Below are 15,110 nucleotides of genomic sequence, written 5' to 3' on the forward strand. Positions count from 1 at the left end.
CAATTCAACAACTACTATCACAAATGGCTCTCACCCTCAACCATAACAAAACCGAAATATTCTACATATGCAACAAAACCTCACCTGTACCTGATCCCCAACTCATTACATACATAACAAAAAACGAAATTGTTCTCACCGCAAAAGATCTAGGAATCACACTGGACAGCGAACTAAACTTCAAAAAACATATAAACACCATAATAAAAGAAGGATTCTACAAACTCCAAGTCCTAAAAAAAATCAAACCTCTCCTACACCCCCAAAACTACAGAAGAGCATTACAAGCTCTCCTGTTCTCAAAGCTAGATTATTGCAACACAGTCCTTCTAGGCCTACCAGCATCCACCCTAAGACCACTTCAACTCCTACAGAATGCAGCAGCAAGATCACTCACTAGCAGCAAAATAACTGATCATATCACTCCAATTCTCAGTTACACTGGTTGCTGATCCCTTATAGAATACAATACAAAACCTTATCTCTCATCCACAAAACCTTATACAATAATAAAATGGAATGGATGAATGCCGCACTACACTTCAAAATCCCACAAAGGAACCTACGCTCCACAAACACAGGGTACCGGGGCCGGCAGGACTTAGGCGCGGGTCTCTCAAGCATGGAGCCAGAAGACGAAAGGCAAAGGCAGTGTCGGGCGAACCAGGGAGTCGAGAAAGGCGGCAATCAGCAGAGTCGAAATGCCAGGCAAAGAGTCAGGGCCGAGAGTTCAATCCATAGGGAAGAGGAGCAAGGCAGGAACCGGAGGCTGGGATCGGGAGCGCTGGAGCCAGGAGTCAGGAACAGAAGGCAAGGCAGAGTCAGAACCGCAAGGATCAGGAATGCAGACAACTCACACTCTCTGAAGAGCAGGACCCGTTGCTGAGGCAAAGTGGAAGCGGCAAGGCAGGGTTTAAATACCCTTTCTAGCCTGACATCATCACTCCGGGCTGCAGGGAACTTTGCCGTCACTGGCCCCTCAAATCCTGTGACTCGGCGTGCGCCTAGGGAGACGGCCGTGAGGTCCTGGCATTGGCGGCATTCAGGGGGCCGTGAGAGCAGGCCGTGGGTGATGGCGGCAGCGAGCAGCGACAGAGAGGGCTGAGCCGGGCCTGCAGCCGGCGCAGGTGAGGGGAACCTGGTTGCGGGCCCACGCAGTCGGGGATCCTAACAAAATCATTTTAATCAAAAGAAAAAAAATTCTATCTTATGGTAAGAAATGTGCCGATATTGCTTTTCTACAAGAGACGCATTTAAACGCAAATGAATTTTCTAAGAAAGAACAGGATTAGGCAGAAAATTGTATTTACTCAGCAGCCTTGGGGAAAAAGAATGTGGTTGTAATCCTACTCAAACAATCTATCCCATTTTAGATTATATCTCAGGAATCTGACCTACAGGATAGATGGCTGCTTATGTTACTCTACAGCAGGGCTACGCTTTCTATTTTTAAATATTTAAGCTCCTAATATTGGTTGCCCTGATTTTTTTTTTTTAATGAGGTTGGGCAACTCTTATTAGGACATGGAAATATCCCATTTGTTTTAGGCAGAGATTTTAATCAACCTCCGGACATGACGCTGGATCGGCAATCAAAATGCAGACCAGCTAAATCCAAATCAGTACAAATATTGCAGGATGTTAAAAGTGAATTGGGGCTCATGAACCCTTGGCGTTTTCTCCATCCCACCAAAAAGGTTTATACTTTTTTTCCTTCTCTCATCATTCATATTCTAGAATTGATTTTTTTTTTTTTTACATCTAAGTCTCTGATGTCAAGAATTAATAAGGCAGACATTTTTCCACTTTTGATCTCAGATAGCAAATGTTGCTTACCTGTAACAGGTGTTCTCACAGGACAGCAGGATATTAGTCCTCACATATGGGTGACATCATCAGGATGGAGCTCAATCACGGAAAATTTCTGTCAAAGTTTCCAGAACTTTGACTGGCCCCTACTGGGCATGCCCAGCATGGCACTAACCCTGCAGCCAGTAGGGATCCCCCTTCAGTCTTATTTGAAAGCTACAGGTAGTGCCGAAAAAATAAAATAACAAAACGTTACGAACCCAACACCACGGGGCGGCGGGCGGGTTTCGTGAGGACTAACATCCTGCTGTCCTGTGAGAACACCTGTTACAGGTAAGCAACATTTGCTTTCTCACAGGACAAGCAGGATGGTAGTCCTCACATATGGGTGAGTACCGAGCTGAGGATGTCCGAACATGCACCAAATGTACCCAATGGTGTGCAACAGGCACAACAACTGGGGTGGAATTTGGTAGAGGGCATCCTGAACCCCACCAGGCAGGCGGAAGGGTGTGGGTACGTCACGTTGGAAATAAGTTACGCAGGACAGACTGGCTGAAGATGGAATCTTGTCTTCCGGCTTTGTCCAAGCAATAGTGGGCTGCGAAGGTATAGAGAGAACTCCAGGTGACAGCCCTGCAAATGTCAGGAAGCGGCACCGATCGTAAGTGTGCTACTGAAGTCACCATGGCCCTCACAGAGTGTGCTTTAACACGGTCTTGAATGCCTGCTTGCTGATAGCAAAAAGATATGCAGTCTGCCAACCAGGAGGAAAGAGTCTGCTTACCCACAGGTTGCCCTAATTTGTTGGGATGGAAAGAGACGAATAATTGAGTGCTCTTTCTGTGGGCAGCTGTACGGTCTAGATAGAAATCTAGAGCTTGTTTACAGTCAAGGGTATGCAGAGCCTGCTCTCCTGGATTGGAATGGGGCCTGGGAAAGAAGGTAGGTAGTACGATGGATTGATTAATGTGAAACTCAGAAACTACCCTAGGTAAAAACTTAGGGTGAGTGCGGAGTACCGCCCGGTCCTGCAGGAGTTTAGTGTAAGGCGGATAGGTGACTAGGGCCTGTAACTCACTAACCCTGCGAGCTGAAGTGATAGCCAAAAGGAAAATCACTTTCCATGTGAGAAATTTGAGGTCACAGGAGTGAAGAGGCTCAAATGGTGGTTTCATGAGCTGACCGAGAACCAGGTTAAGGTCCTAAGAAGGGGCCGGAGGACGTAAGGGTGGCTTGATATGGAGCAAGCCCTTCAAAAAGCATGTAACAAGGGGTTGTACTGATAAAGGGACATCCCTACACCTTTATGGAAGGCGGCTACCGCACTGACATGCATTCTGATGGAAGATGTCTTGAGACCTGACTCTGACAGATGCCAGAGATAGTCCAAGAACTTTGGAATTGGACAGGAAAAGGGATCAAGTGACTGGGAGGTGCACCGTGATGTGTATCTTTTCCATTTATAAGAGTAAGATTTTCTCGTGGAAGGCTTCCATGAAGCAATCAGAACACGGGAAACTGAAACTGAAAGGTTAAGTGGCTGAAGGATTAATCTTTCAACATCCATGCCGTCAGGGACAAGGCCTGAAGATTGGGATGTCTGAGGCATCCGTTGTTTTGAGTGATCAGAAGCGGGTCTGTTCCCAAGGGAATGTGCCTGCGGATGGAGAGATCCTGAAGTATGGGAAACCACACTTGGCATGGCCAGTGAGGTGCTATCAGTATCATGGTTCCCTTGTCCTGACGTAGCTTCACGAGAGTCTTCGAGAGAAGAGGAAGTGGAGGGAATGCATAAAGCAGACCGGTTGCCCATGAGAGGGAGAATGCATCTCTGGGCTGAGAGTGTTTGCTGCGAATGAGAGAGCAGTAATTGGCCACTTTGTGGTTCTGAGGGGACGCAAAGAGGTCTGTGTGAGGATATCCCCATTGTAGGAAGATGGAGTTCGCTACCAAGGGGTTGAGAGACCACTCGTGGGGTTGGAAGACGCGACTCAGCTTGTCTGCCAGAACATTGTCCACTCCCAGCAAATAGGTGGCCCTGAGGTACATCGCATGAGAGAGGGCTTCCGCCCATATCTGTGCAGCTTCCTGACACAGAAGGAAGGAGCCTGTTCCTCCCTGCTTGTTGATGTACCACATGGCCACCTGGTTGTCCGTCTGAATCAGGATGACCCGGTTTGACAGGCGATCCTGAAAAGCTCTGAGAGCGTATCATATTGCTCGCAGCTCCAGGAAATTTATTTGGTGTTTGGCTTCCTCTGGAGACCAAGATCCTTGAGTCTGTAGAGTGGCCACGTGGGCTTCCCACCCAAGGTTGGAAGCGTCGGTGGTGAGAATGACTTGAGGATTTGGAATTTGAAAAGGAAGTCCCCGGAGATTGTTTTGATTTCTCCACCAGGCGAGAGACAGACGTAGAGAGTCTGGGATATGGACAATGGTTGACAGGGGCTGAGAAGCCTGAACCCATTGTGTCCTGAGAGTCCAGTGCATGAGTCTCATAGCCAGGCGGGCCATTGGTGTGACATGGACTGAGGACGCCATGTGTCCCAAAAGGACAAGAAATTGACGAGCTGTCGCAGTCTGCTCAGATTGTAATTGGTGAGCAAGAGACACAAGAGTCAGTGCTCGTTGTTGTGGCAGAAAAGCTTTTGCCCGCAAGGTGTCCAAGTCTGCTCCAATGAACGACAAGGTTTGAGATGGGACTAAACAAGATTTCTCATAATTGACGAGAAATCCTAGCGTAATTAGAGTATGAAGAGTTAATTTCAGGGACGACTGAGCAGCTTGTTGAGTCGGGGCCCTGATTAACCAGTCATCCAGATAGGGGTTGATGTGAACACCTTGGGTTCTGAGGAAAGCTGCGACAACTACGAGACATTTTGTAAAGACTCGTGGTGCTGACACCAGGCCGAATGGGAACACTTGGTATTGATAGTGCTTGGGGCCTACTAGAAACCTGAGATACTTGCGATGAACTGAAGTTACCGCAATATGGGTGTATGCGTCCTGGAGGTCCAGAGAGCAGAGCCAGTCTCCCTGCTGTAGAAGAGGCAAAAGCGTTCCCAGGGTGACCATCTTGAATTTTTCTCACTGAATGTACTTGTTGAGGGCTCGTAAATCTGGGATTGGACGAACCCCTCCCGATTTTTTGGGGATCAGAAAATATCGGGAATAGAACCCTAGGCCTTGCTGCGAGAGTGGAACTGGTTCTATTGCGTTTGACTGGAGAAGAAGGGAAGCCTCTTGTTCCAGAAGAATGGAATGATCGGATGTTCTCCACGTCTGCAGAGGTGGGGAGTCCGGTGGTAAGGCGAGAAAATTGAGATGGTAACCATGAGCAATGATTGCCAATACCCATTGGTCGGTCGTGATTGACTGCCACAAGTTTTTGAAATGGCAGAGACGACCTCCTACAGGGATGTGTAACAGGTGAATGTGTTCTCTGCTCTCTAGGCGAGAGTCAAAAGCCCGAAGCAGGCCCTGGCTGGGGGGCTGCTTGTGGCTTTTGCTTGCGAGCCTGGCGAGGCTGAGGTTTTTGGTAAGTTCTGGTAGCACGAGACCTTGCTGGTGGCGGATAGTACTTCCGTGGACGTAAGAACGACTTCTTAGAGTCCTTTCTAAAGGGCTGCTTTGAGGAGAAGTCGGAAGGTATAGAAGAGAGCTACTTGAGGGTCTCATGATGATCTTTTAATTCAGCCACCTTTCGTTGAATCTGCTTACCGAACAGATTATCTCAGATACACGGTAGATTGGACAACTGGTCCTGGACGTCTGGGCGAAGGTCAGAAGACTTGAGCCAGGCCCATCGTCTTGCCGATATAGCCACTGCAGAAACTCTTGTAGCGGTGTCAAAAATTGCATAGGATGTTCAAATCTCATGTTTTCCTGCTTCAAAACCTTTGCTTACAAGGGTTTGTAGCTGGTCTTGGAATTGCTGAGGCAGGGAATCGGAGAAGTCCTGAATTTGCTGAAAGATGGCCTTGTTATATTGGGTCATATAAAGCTGGTAAGCAGCAATTCGGGAGATGAGCATGGCCCCTTGAAATACACAACGGCCAATGTTGTCTAGAAATATGTGCTCTTTAAGAGGAAGGGTAAAAGAGTGAGGTTTCGACCTCTTTGCCCTCTTTTGTGCAGATTCTACCACTACTGAGTGGTGATCTAACTGTGATTTTTGAAAGCCGGGGGCTGACTGAACTAAATAAGTAGTGTCAGCCTTTCTGTGTACAGGAGCTACTGATCCAGGGTTTTCCCAATTCTTCTTGAGGAGATCAAGAAGGACCTGATGGATGGGAATAGAAGTTATCACTTTAGGGGCATCCAGGAATTGGAGTAATTCCATCATTTGGTGCCTATCATCCTGTTCCGTCTGGAGTTGAAAAGGAACCAACTCAGACATTTCTTGAAACAAAATTGATAAATGAGAGGTCCTCTGGAGGAGAACGTTTTCTACTCTCAGTGGGAGAAGGAGGTGAAGGTGTCCATCGAAGTATCATCACCCCAAGTATCATAGGGATCAGCAGACTTTCCTTTAGGATGTGAAGAAGTCTGAATGCTAGAAGGCCCCGGTGTAGGCTCCGAGAAAATTGGAGGAATCGCCGGAGACACCGAAGATGGCATCGAAGGCATCAGTGCTGGCATCGAGGGCATCGACAGATGACTTGATGATGCTGATGGACGTGTCGGCACCGATGGATGAATCGATGGCGAGGGACGTGTCGGCATCGATGGCTGAGGTAACACCCCTGATGGAGTGATACGGAACGGTGTTTCTCCTCCCGATGATCCTGTGCAAGGGAAGGGCATCGGAACTATCGGAGACCTGGGAACTATGGGTGGAAGGGCAGTCATGAGTGCCTCCATCCTAGTTAGCAGCGGTGCCAAAGTGGCTGAAATTGGGTCGATGACTGGTTCCATGGGCGGTGCCAGCACCGGTGCCGGTGCTGGAGCCGGAGGAACCTGAAAACGTTGCAATGCCTTGTCGATGGCCTCCTGAACCAGCTGGTCCAGTTCCTGTCGGAGACCTGGAGCAAGAAGCCTCGGCTCTGGAACAGAGGAGGGAGGCAGAGGCATAGCTGGAGGGACAACCTTTACAGGCGGAATCACGGCTCCCGATCCCCGATCGGGTGAAGGTTGCCTCGGTGACCCGGTCGCAGGAATGGTCGATGCCTTTCCTGGACGGGGCTTCTTCGGCAGCAGCTCGGACGGTGGCGAGGTCAATGGTTTTGGTCCCTCGAGAGTCCGAGTCTTACGATGCCGATAGCGATGCTTCTCCCTTCGATCCCCTCGATCCTGAGGGGGAGAAGAGGGTGTCGATGGCAGACGGTCACCAGATGGTGGTCGATGCTGACGTGAAGTCGATGGTGCCGGTTCCGACGACGTCGATGCAATGGACAGCGTTGGGGTGTGAGCACGGAATAGGAGTTCCATCTTCTCCATTCTGGCTTTGCGACCTTTAGGTGTCATGAGGGCACATTTGGTGCAAGTCAGGACATCATGCTCATGGCCTAAACACATTGCACAGACTCTATGGGGGTCTGTGATAGACATGGTGCGAGAACAGTCCAGGCACCGACGGAACCCTGACGCCATGGCCATTGAAAAAAATCGATCCGCGGTACGGTCGACGGCCAGTAGGCCGCGAAGGCCAAACTCGACGGTAATCGATGGAAAAGTATGTAAAAACTTACCGGAGTACCGCGGACTAAGAAAATTGGAAGAGGGACCCCTGTGGGGCAATTTTAACTTTAATAATTCCATGAGGAAAATTCCTATCAGGAATATCTTTAGAGCTCCTTCACCGCGAGGCTACTGCTGCGCGGAAAAAAGAAGACTGAAGGGGGATCCCTACTGGCTGTAGGGTTAGTGCCATGCTGGGCATGCCCAGTAGGGGCCAGTCAAAGTTCTGGAAACTTTGACAGACGTTTTCCGTGATTGGGCTCCATCCTGATGATGTTACCCATATGTGAGGACTACCATCCTGCTTGTCCTGTGAGAACACGCTGCTAGCGATATATATCAATCTCCTTTCCACAAGGTATTTTTATTTATTTATTTATTTGACGTGTTTTGTATACCGTCATTTGGTTTCGCCATCATAACGGTTTACATAATCCTCATGGTTTACTTAATATGCAACAGTCACTTACTTGGAGACTAAATGCTGCGTTTGTTGCTGCTTTTGTTGCACTTGGAGGTGGACCCTTGTCCTGGAGCAGTGGAGAACGGCTCCCTGGTAGGAACCAGGAAGCACCTGCCCCCAGGGGGCAGAGCACAGGAGGAGACAGAGGCTAGGATGAGCTTCACCACTGAAAGCCCGCGGTCCCCCTGGGTGGATCCTGTAGGGACCCGGGACGCTTGGACTTAGCTGGGCCTCACAGGGTCTCCCAGAGAGGTAAGAGAGAAGCGTGCCCACGAACAACGAGGGAGCGTGATCGGACTCTAGGCTGTAGGTCTGGTGGAGCAAGGAAGACCAGAACAGCGTAGGCGATGACAAGGCAAGGAAAAGAGCCAGAATCAGGAGACGTGGTCAATGGCAGCCGAGGTCAAAATCCGAGGATCAGTCCAAGGGGTAGTCAACGAGGCAGGGGTCAGGTTCCGGAGGTCAGACGAGGTCACTAGGCAGGCAGAGGTCAGGATCCAGGCTGCGGACAGAATGGTCAAGGAGCAGGCTGAGGTCAGTACCAGAGAGACAGTCCGAGGGTACTACCTGGGGAGACAGGACAGAAGGACGCTGGAACAGTAGGACGCTGGAACAAGGCTGGAACAAGACTGGAACAAGTCTGTGAATGCGGAGGCAAACTAGTACACATGCAGTGCCGACCCAATTGCCAAGGCAAGGAAGTGCAGGCAGGGACTTCCTTATATTGAACATTCAATCAGGGCGCGCCACAGAGGCCAGGTGGGTGCCTGTAGGAGCATGGCCAACACCACTGGAGATGCCGAACTCCGGCGTGAGGCCTGGTGTGCAGTGGAAGGTCCGGCGACCGCTGCCGTGGGATGCAGAGGCGTGGAGGAGCTCGTGGCTGCCATTGGGGAGGCCGACCCATGACCTGCAGAGGAGCCAGCGAGGTGAGCAGGCTCGTGCGCGGGCCGGGTGCGGACGGGGCACGTAACAGCTTTATTAGAGGATGAGGAATTCATAAGAAAAATAGCCAAAAAAATGATAGAATTTTTTTATATTAATAATGTAGACAATACTCATGACCATATTGTTTGGAAAGCTTTTAAAGCCACTTTGCATAGTGAAATTATTAGTTACACCACTTATAAAAACAAAATGAATAATCTAGAATTGTTTAAATTGAAACAAGGTATTATTGCCTTAGAGGCAGAACACATCCAAAAGGGTTTACAAGATACTTTGACTCAATTAAACAAATACTCAAGTACTTTAGTAAGCAAACATGCTGGAAAATGCATTTTATGCAAAAATCTAGATACTATGCAGAGAGTGATATGTCAGGTAGACCTCTAGTACAATACCTTGCTATTAAAAAAAAATAGAAATCATATTCATGCTATTAAAGCCCCCAATTCAGTAACCTTACTAAAAGATACTGAAATATTACAGCAGTTTAGGAAATATTACCAATCCTTATATTCATCCTAGGCAATTGATAATAACAAAACTATGCAAGACTGAATTAAAACTACCTCATTTGACAGATGATGACTGCGGCTTCTTAGATTCCCTGATTACCAAATAAGAAATAGGGCAGGCCATTAACTCTCTCCCCTTACGCAAAGCTCCTGGTCCAGATGGGATACTTGGTAGAATTTTACAGAAAATTTCAACCTTGTTTAGTACCCGAACTGAAGACCTTACTCTCTCACTATGTCAATTCAGGTAAAGCATATGGGAACTTCTTAGAAGCTACAATAGTATTATTAGATAAGCCTGGTCGTGATCCCGTATTAGTGCAAAATTATAGACCAATATCACTTCTAAATGTGGACTGGAACATTTACTGTAAAATTATCGCATCCAGATTGCAATCAGTTTTTTACATTTTAAACCATCCTCACCAGGATGTGGTACAGCAGTTAGGGTTACTGGGTTTAAAAAAGGTTTAGATAAGTTCCTAGAGGTTAAATCCATAAACAGCTATGACGGTAATTAATAAGCAATAGTAGCTTGAGATCTATCTAGTGTTTGGCTACTTGCCAGGTACTTGTGACTTGGATTGGCCACTGTTGGAAACAGGATACTGGGCTTGATAGACCCTTGGTCTGACTCAGTATGGCATGTTCTTATGTTATTATTATGTTTATCATTATTCTATACTACATTATATAATTTTACATTTCATGTTATTTGCAGTCATTTAAACAATTGCTCCTTATGCCTTTTGCCTTGTTAATCCCCCCCTTTTTTGTTGCTGCTGCTCCCCTCCCCCCTTGTTCGCTGTATTTCTCTTAGTTCTTTGTAAACCGATATGATGTACCCACGAATGTCAGTATAAAAAAGTTGTTAAATAAATAAACTTCTCATGTTCTTATATACAGTTCTTTATTCCTGTGCAGTCCTCAGGCTTGGATACTGTCTCCCTATTATCAAGTCATTTATCTTCAATCAAGTAGTGGCTCACTGAAAATAAATTATCTCTGAATTTAGCTAAAACAAAGTAAATTCTTATTCAGCGCTCTAAGAAGTGTGGTAGCTTGAGCCATAGTGGCTTGAAAACAGCCAGAGCTAAAAGGAAGCAGACTTTGGCTGCTCCTTATGTGAAATGAATTTACAGTGCAGAAATCAAACAACAGTGCAGCTCGCTTTCACTTCAAGTAACTCACAAACCTTAAATGTAGCAGGTGTTAGCGTAGGGTGGTTCTCTGCCTGCTCCCCAGGACCTCTCTAAACCTGGAAGGGTTTGTATTTTAAGGAGGATTGGCTCTTTAAGATAATCTGAAGGAGTTTCCAGTATACTCTCTGACATACCCTCCCCCCTCAGCTCAGCCTTGCCGGGATGAGCTTCTGCCTGTACAAGGGACACCTCTCGTAACAGAGAATCCACATTGGCATTCTCCCTTCCTGCCCTATGTCAGATCTTAGAATTGAAGGGCTGTAGGCCAGGAACCATCTCATCACCATCCTTGTTCCTATTCATCCATAGGAGTGGTAGGTGATCTTTTATGAGTGTGAACTGCCAGCCCAGCAGGGGAATTCTTTGCAAATTCTGTACTACACAGCTGCACAGAATTCCCCCATGAGTACCGACAAACTCATCCCAACTTCACCACACTAGCAATCTCCTAGCAAACTCAACCCCCCCTGCACTACCTTCCACATGCCAGCCCGCACAGGCCCCCTCTTTTACTGATGCTGTCTCTTCCGGGCCTGTTCAGGCCTAATCATGCAGCCTCTTACTTCCAGGCTACATTGATCACAATTGCTCTTCCAGTCTCCAGACCCGCACAGCCAAATTCTGAGGAAATTTTTTTAATTCTGTGCAAGGCGGGAATTCCTTACTAAACAATTGTACAGAATTCCCCAGGAGTAATATTACAATTGACTGGTACTGCACGTCAATGACTGCATCTATCAGAAGGAATTATTTTTTCCATTCGTGAAATGCATTGAAATAATATTGATGGCCTGCTTTATTCTCTCTCTAGAAGCCTTTCTTTGACATTCCTTATTCTCTCTTTCACTGAATCCTCTTCTTCCTTTATTTTGCAGTGCCTTTCATTTCTATCAATGTCTTTAATTGAAAAAAGAAATCCAACTTCCTGGACATAGCAAGAGCAAGCTCTTCTTCTGAAAGGTGACTATTTCTGCTGGCTCTTGGGGAGTGGGAGTCCATCATCCAACCCTTGAGCAATGATTCTAGTACAGCGAGATGCTTAGTGATGGTACAGACTCCCTCCTCAAGAACCTTTATGAGCCCAGCCCAAGGTGAAGATTAGATACCCAGGGGGCAGTGTTCTGTGGTAATGTTGCTCGGGTTGTAATATGTTCAGTTTTCATTCGGTGTAGCTTTCTATAAATCCCTGAGCTGCTCAGAGTAAACTCTGTTTTCTAAAATGTTTTCCCCATAAACTTTTTTATCAGCAACAATGGTCATGTGGAGGGCAATTTTAAAAAACCATTTACTTTGAAGATTAGCCCACCCCCCTTCCCTGGAGGAAAGTAAGCACATGATCAACCACATATAAACTTTAAGTTGTGGGAAAAACAATGCACGTAGTTTTGCAGTTTCAAATTTACGCACGTTTTTCACAGGAAACATCTGCAGAAAGAGCAGGTGCACATCTTTGTAGGCACTTTTCCCCTTGGTAGTTTTCAAAGGGAAAGTGCATGCATTGCCTACACATGGACTTTGCAACTACCAATACAGTTTTGAAAAATTCCCCTAAGAAAATTTATTTAGCATAAAGGAAGAATGGAAAACTGCACAACAAACTGAAATTCCAGGTTACACTTGTTGCAGTATTGTTTATTGTAAAAGTACAATTGCATTTGACATGTGGAGCAGGATAGAAATTATTCTGCAGTAGGTTCCGCGACTTTTCCCAAGAAGAGTATGGTTTTAGTTTCATGACTGAATATCAGAAACAGGAAAGGACGGTCACAATTTATAATGGGAGGAACAGACATTGGCATAGCTTCAATGGCAGTAACTGCTGCAGCCTCTGTGCCTCTCTCGTCAACACTCACCATCGCCTTATGAGTAGCCTGAAAGGAAAGAAAAGAAAAGAAAGCTTTATAAAGCACTTTTTACAGACCTATCAACCATAGGATTCATCTTCTGTCATGACTGGAGGTAACTGATCATGGCTTGAGTATGGCGGTAAATGCTACTAATACACAGACAATGCTCATTTGCTCTTTATCATTAATGACTGACCATGGTCAACCAGCAACATTCCTTCAAACCAAAACCATTGGTTCATTATCTTACGTTCATTGCCTCCTAGCTCATGATATCTTAGTTTTCTTAGAAGCCTGTCATGGGGCACTTTGTCAAATGCCTTTTGAAAATCCAAATACACCACATCCACTCGTCCACCTTTACCGCCTTGTTTATTAACGCCTTCAAAAAATGTAGCAGATTTGTGAGGCATGACTTCTCTTGGGTACATTCTGGCTGTGTCTCATTAAACCATGTCTATCTATATGTTCTGTGATTTTGTTCTTTAAAATAGTTTCCATGATATTTCCCGGCACTGAAGTCAGGTTCACTGGTTTATAGTTTCCCAGATTAACCCTGGAGCCTTTTTTAGATATCGGGCTTACATTGACCACCTTCCAGTCTACAGGTACAATGGATGATTTTAATGATAGGTTACAAATTACTAGTAATAGGTCTGAAATTTCATTTTTTAGTTCTTTCAGAACCCTGGGATGTATACCATCTGGTCCAAGCAATTTGCTACTCTTTAGTTGATTAATCTGGCCTACTATATCTTCTAGGTTCACCATGATTATTATGAATCAATATGATACACAAAATGCTATGAATCTATTGCCATAACTGGACTTTGATTTCACTGAGCATAAAAAAATTCATTTAAAGACCTATGATTATACTATTGGTACATTTAAATTCATGCTATTTAGCATTAAGATTTATGCCCAAGTATGAGGTCTATCAAATGATACAAAAAAATCGTGATCCATGGTGTATTTATTTGGGTTGCAAACTTTTGGTACTTTAGCCTTTCTGTTAGTATCATTATTATACACGGCTATTACCTACCTGTAACAACTTTTGAGAGATTCTTGGGGTTCTATTTTTAAACAATGTCCATGCCTGTTGTACACACTTAACCTTTGTAGCTGCACTTTTCAGATTTTTTCTGTCTTCCTCATTTTATCAAAGTTTCCCTTTTGAAAGTTTAGTGCTAGAGCTGTAGATTTACTTACTGTCCCCTTACAGTCATTAATTCAAATTGGATCCTATTATGATCACTATTGCCAAGTGGCCCACCATTTTTACCTTTTTCACCGAATCTTGCATTCTGCTGAGAATTAGATTTAAAATAGCTCCCTCTCTCGTTAATTCCTGAACCAATTACTCCATGAAACAGTCATTTATTCCATCCAGGAACTTTACCTCTCTAGCATGTCCTGATGATACATTTACCCAGTTGGTATTGGGATAATTGAAAGCTCCCATTATTACTGCATTGCCAAATTGCTTAGGTTCCCTTTTTTCTCTTAGCATTTCTTCATCATTTTATCATTTTGGCCAGGTGGATGGTAGTATTCTCCTATTGCTATACTCTTCCCCAACACACATGTAATTTCTACCCATAATTTTTATTTACATTTTATTTTAAGAATTTATTTAATTTTTATATTCCACTTTTCAGCACTTCAAAGCAGATTATATTCAGGTAACATAGTTATTTCCCTCTTCCGAAAGAGCTCACAATCTAAGTTTGTACCTGGGGCAATGGAGGGTAATATGACTTGCCATTGGTCACAAGGAGCAGCAGTGGAATTTGAATGCTGGTCTCCTGGTTTGTAGCCTGCTGCTTTAATCACTAGGCTACTCCTCCTACCCATAAAAATTCTACCATGAATTTAGTCTCTTGCAGGATCTTTATTCTGTTGATTTCATTGTCATTGCAAACATAAAACCCCACCCCACCCCCAAGTTGATCCATCCTATTATTGTAGTATACTTTGTACTCTGGTATAGTACTGTCCCATTGGCTATCCTCTTTCCACCAGGTCTCTTGAGATACCAATTGTATCTACCTCTTCATTCAATGCTATACACTAACTCTCTCATCTTACTTCTGGCATTGGCTTAGACATTTTTGTGAGTATTAATTTTGTTAGTATTAACTTGCTTATCAGTTGACAGGGATGTTTTGGAATCTTTTAATTCAGATAGTTCTTTACTAATAGGCACATGGACTTTTTTTGCCTTTATTGGAATCTCTCTGTTGGGATGCCTTAACTCTCTTGTTTCATTAGTATCCTTTGAAGATACCCCTCTCTGAACCATGTGTTGTTGAGCGACTGTCAGCTTTCACCCTTGTTCTAGTTTAAAAGCTGTGCTATCTCCTTTTTAAAGGTTAGTGCCAGCAGCCTGTTTCTATCCTGGTTAAAGTGGAGTCAGTCCTTTGGGAAAGGACTCCCCCTTCCCCAAAAGGTTGGCCAGTTCCTTACAAAATTGAATCACTTTTCTTTGCACCATCATTTTATCCATGCATTGAGACTCTGCTCTTCCTGCCTCTGGGGATCTGTATGTGGAACAAGGAGCATTTCAGAGAATGCTACCCTAGAAGTTCTGGATTTCAGCTTTCCAGCTAAAAGCCTAAATTTGGCATCCAGAACCTCCCTA

General features: G+C 45.2%; 1 protein-coding gene across 2 annotated transcripts in view; it reads right to left on the minus strand.

The window, feature by feature from the left end:
* Positions 1–12,227: 12,227 nt before the first annotated feature.
* Positions 12,228–15,110, minus strand: part of LOC115089683 (alpha-1-antitrypsin-like) — a 56,330-nt gene continuing 53,447 nt past the window's right edge. For both annotated transcript variants that reach the window (XM_029597879.1, XM_029597880.1), the window contains exon 5: positions 12,228–12,487. In XM_029597879.1, coding sequence (XP_029453739.1) covers positions 12,296–12,487 — 192 coding nt within the window. In that variant the 3' untranslated portion in view covers positions 12,228–12,295. The remainder of the gene's footprint in view (positions 12,488–15,110) is intronic.

Source organism: Rhinatrema bivittatum, chromosome 4 (genome assembly GCF_901001135.1).
Source record: "Rhinatrema bivittatum chromosome 4, aRhiBiv1.1, whole genome shotgun sequence".
Classification (NCBI taxonomy): Eukaryota; Metazoa; Chordata; class Amphibia; order Gymnophiona; family Rhinatrematidae; genus Rhinatrema; species Rhinatrema bivittatum.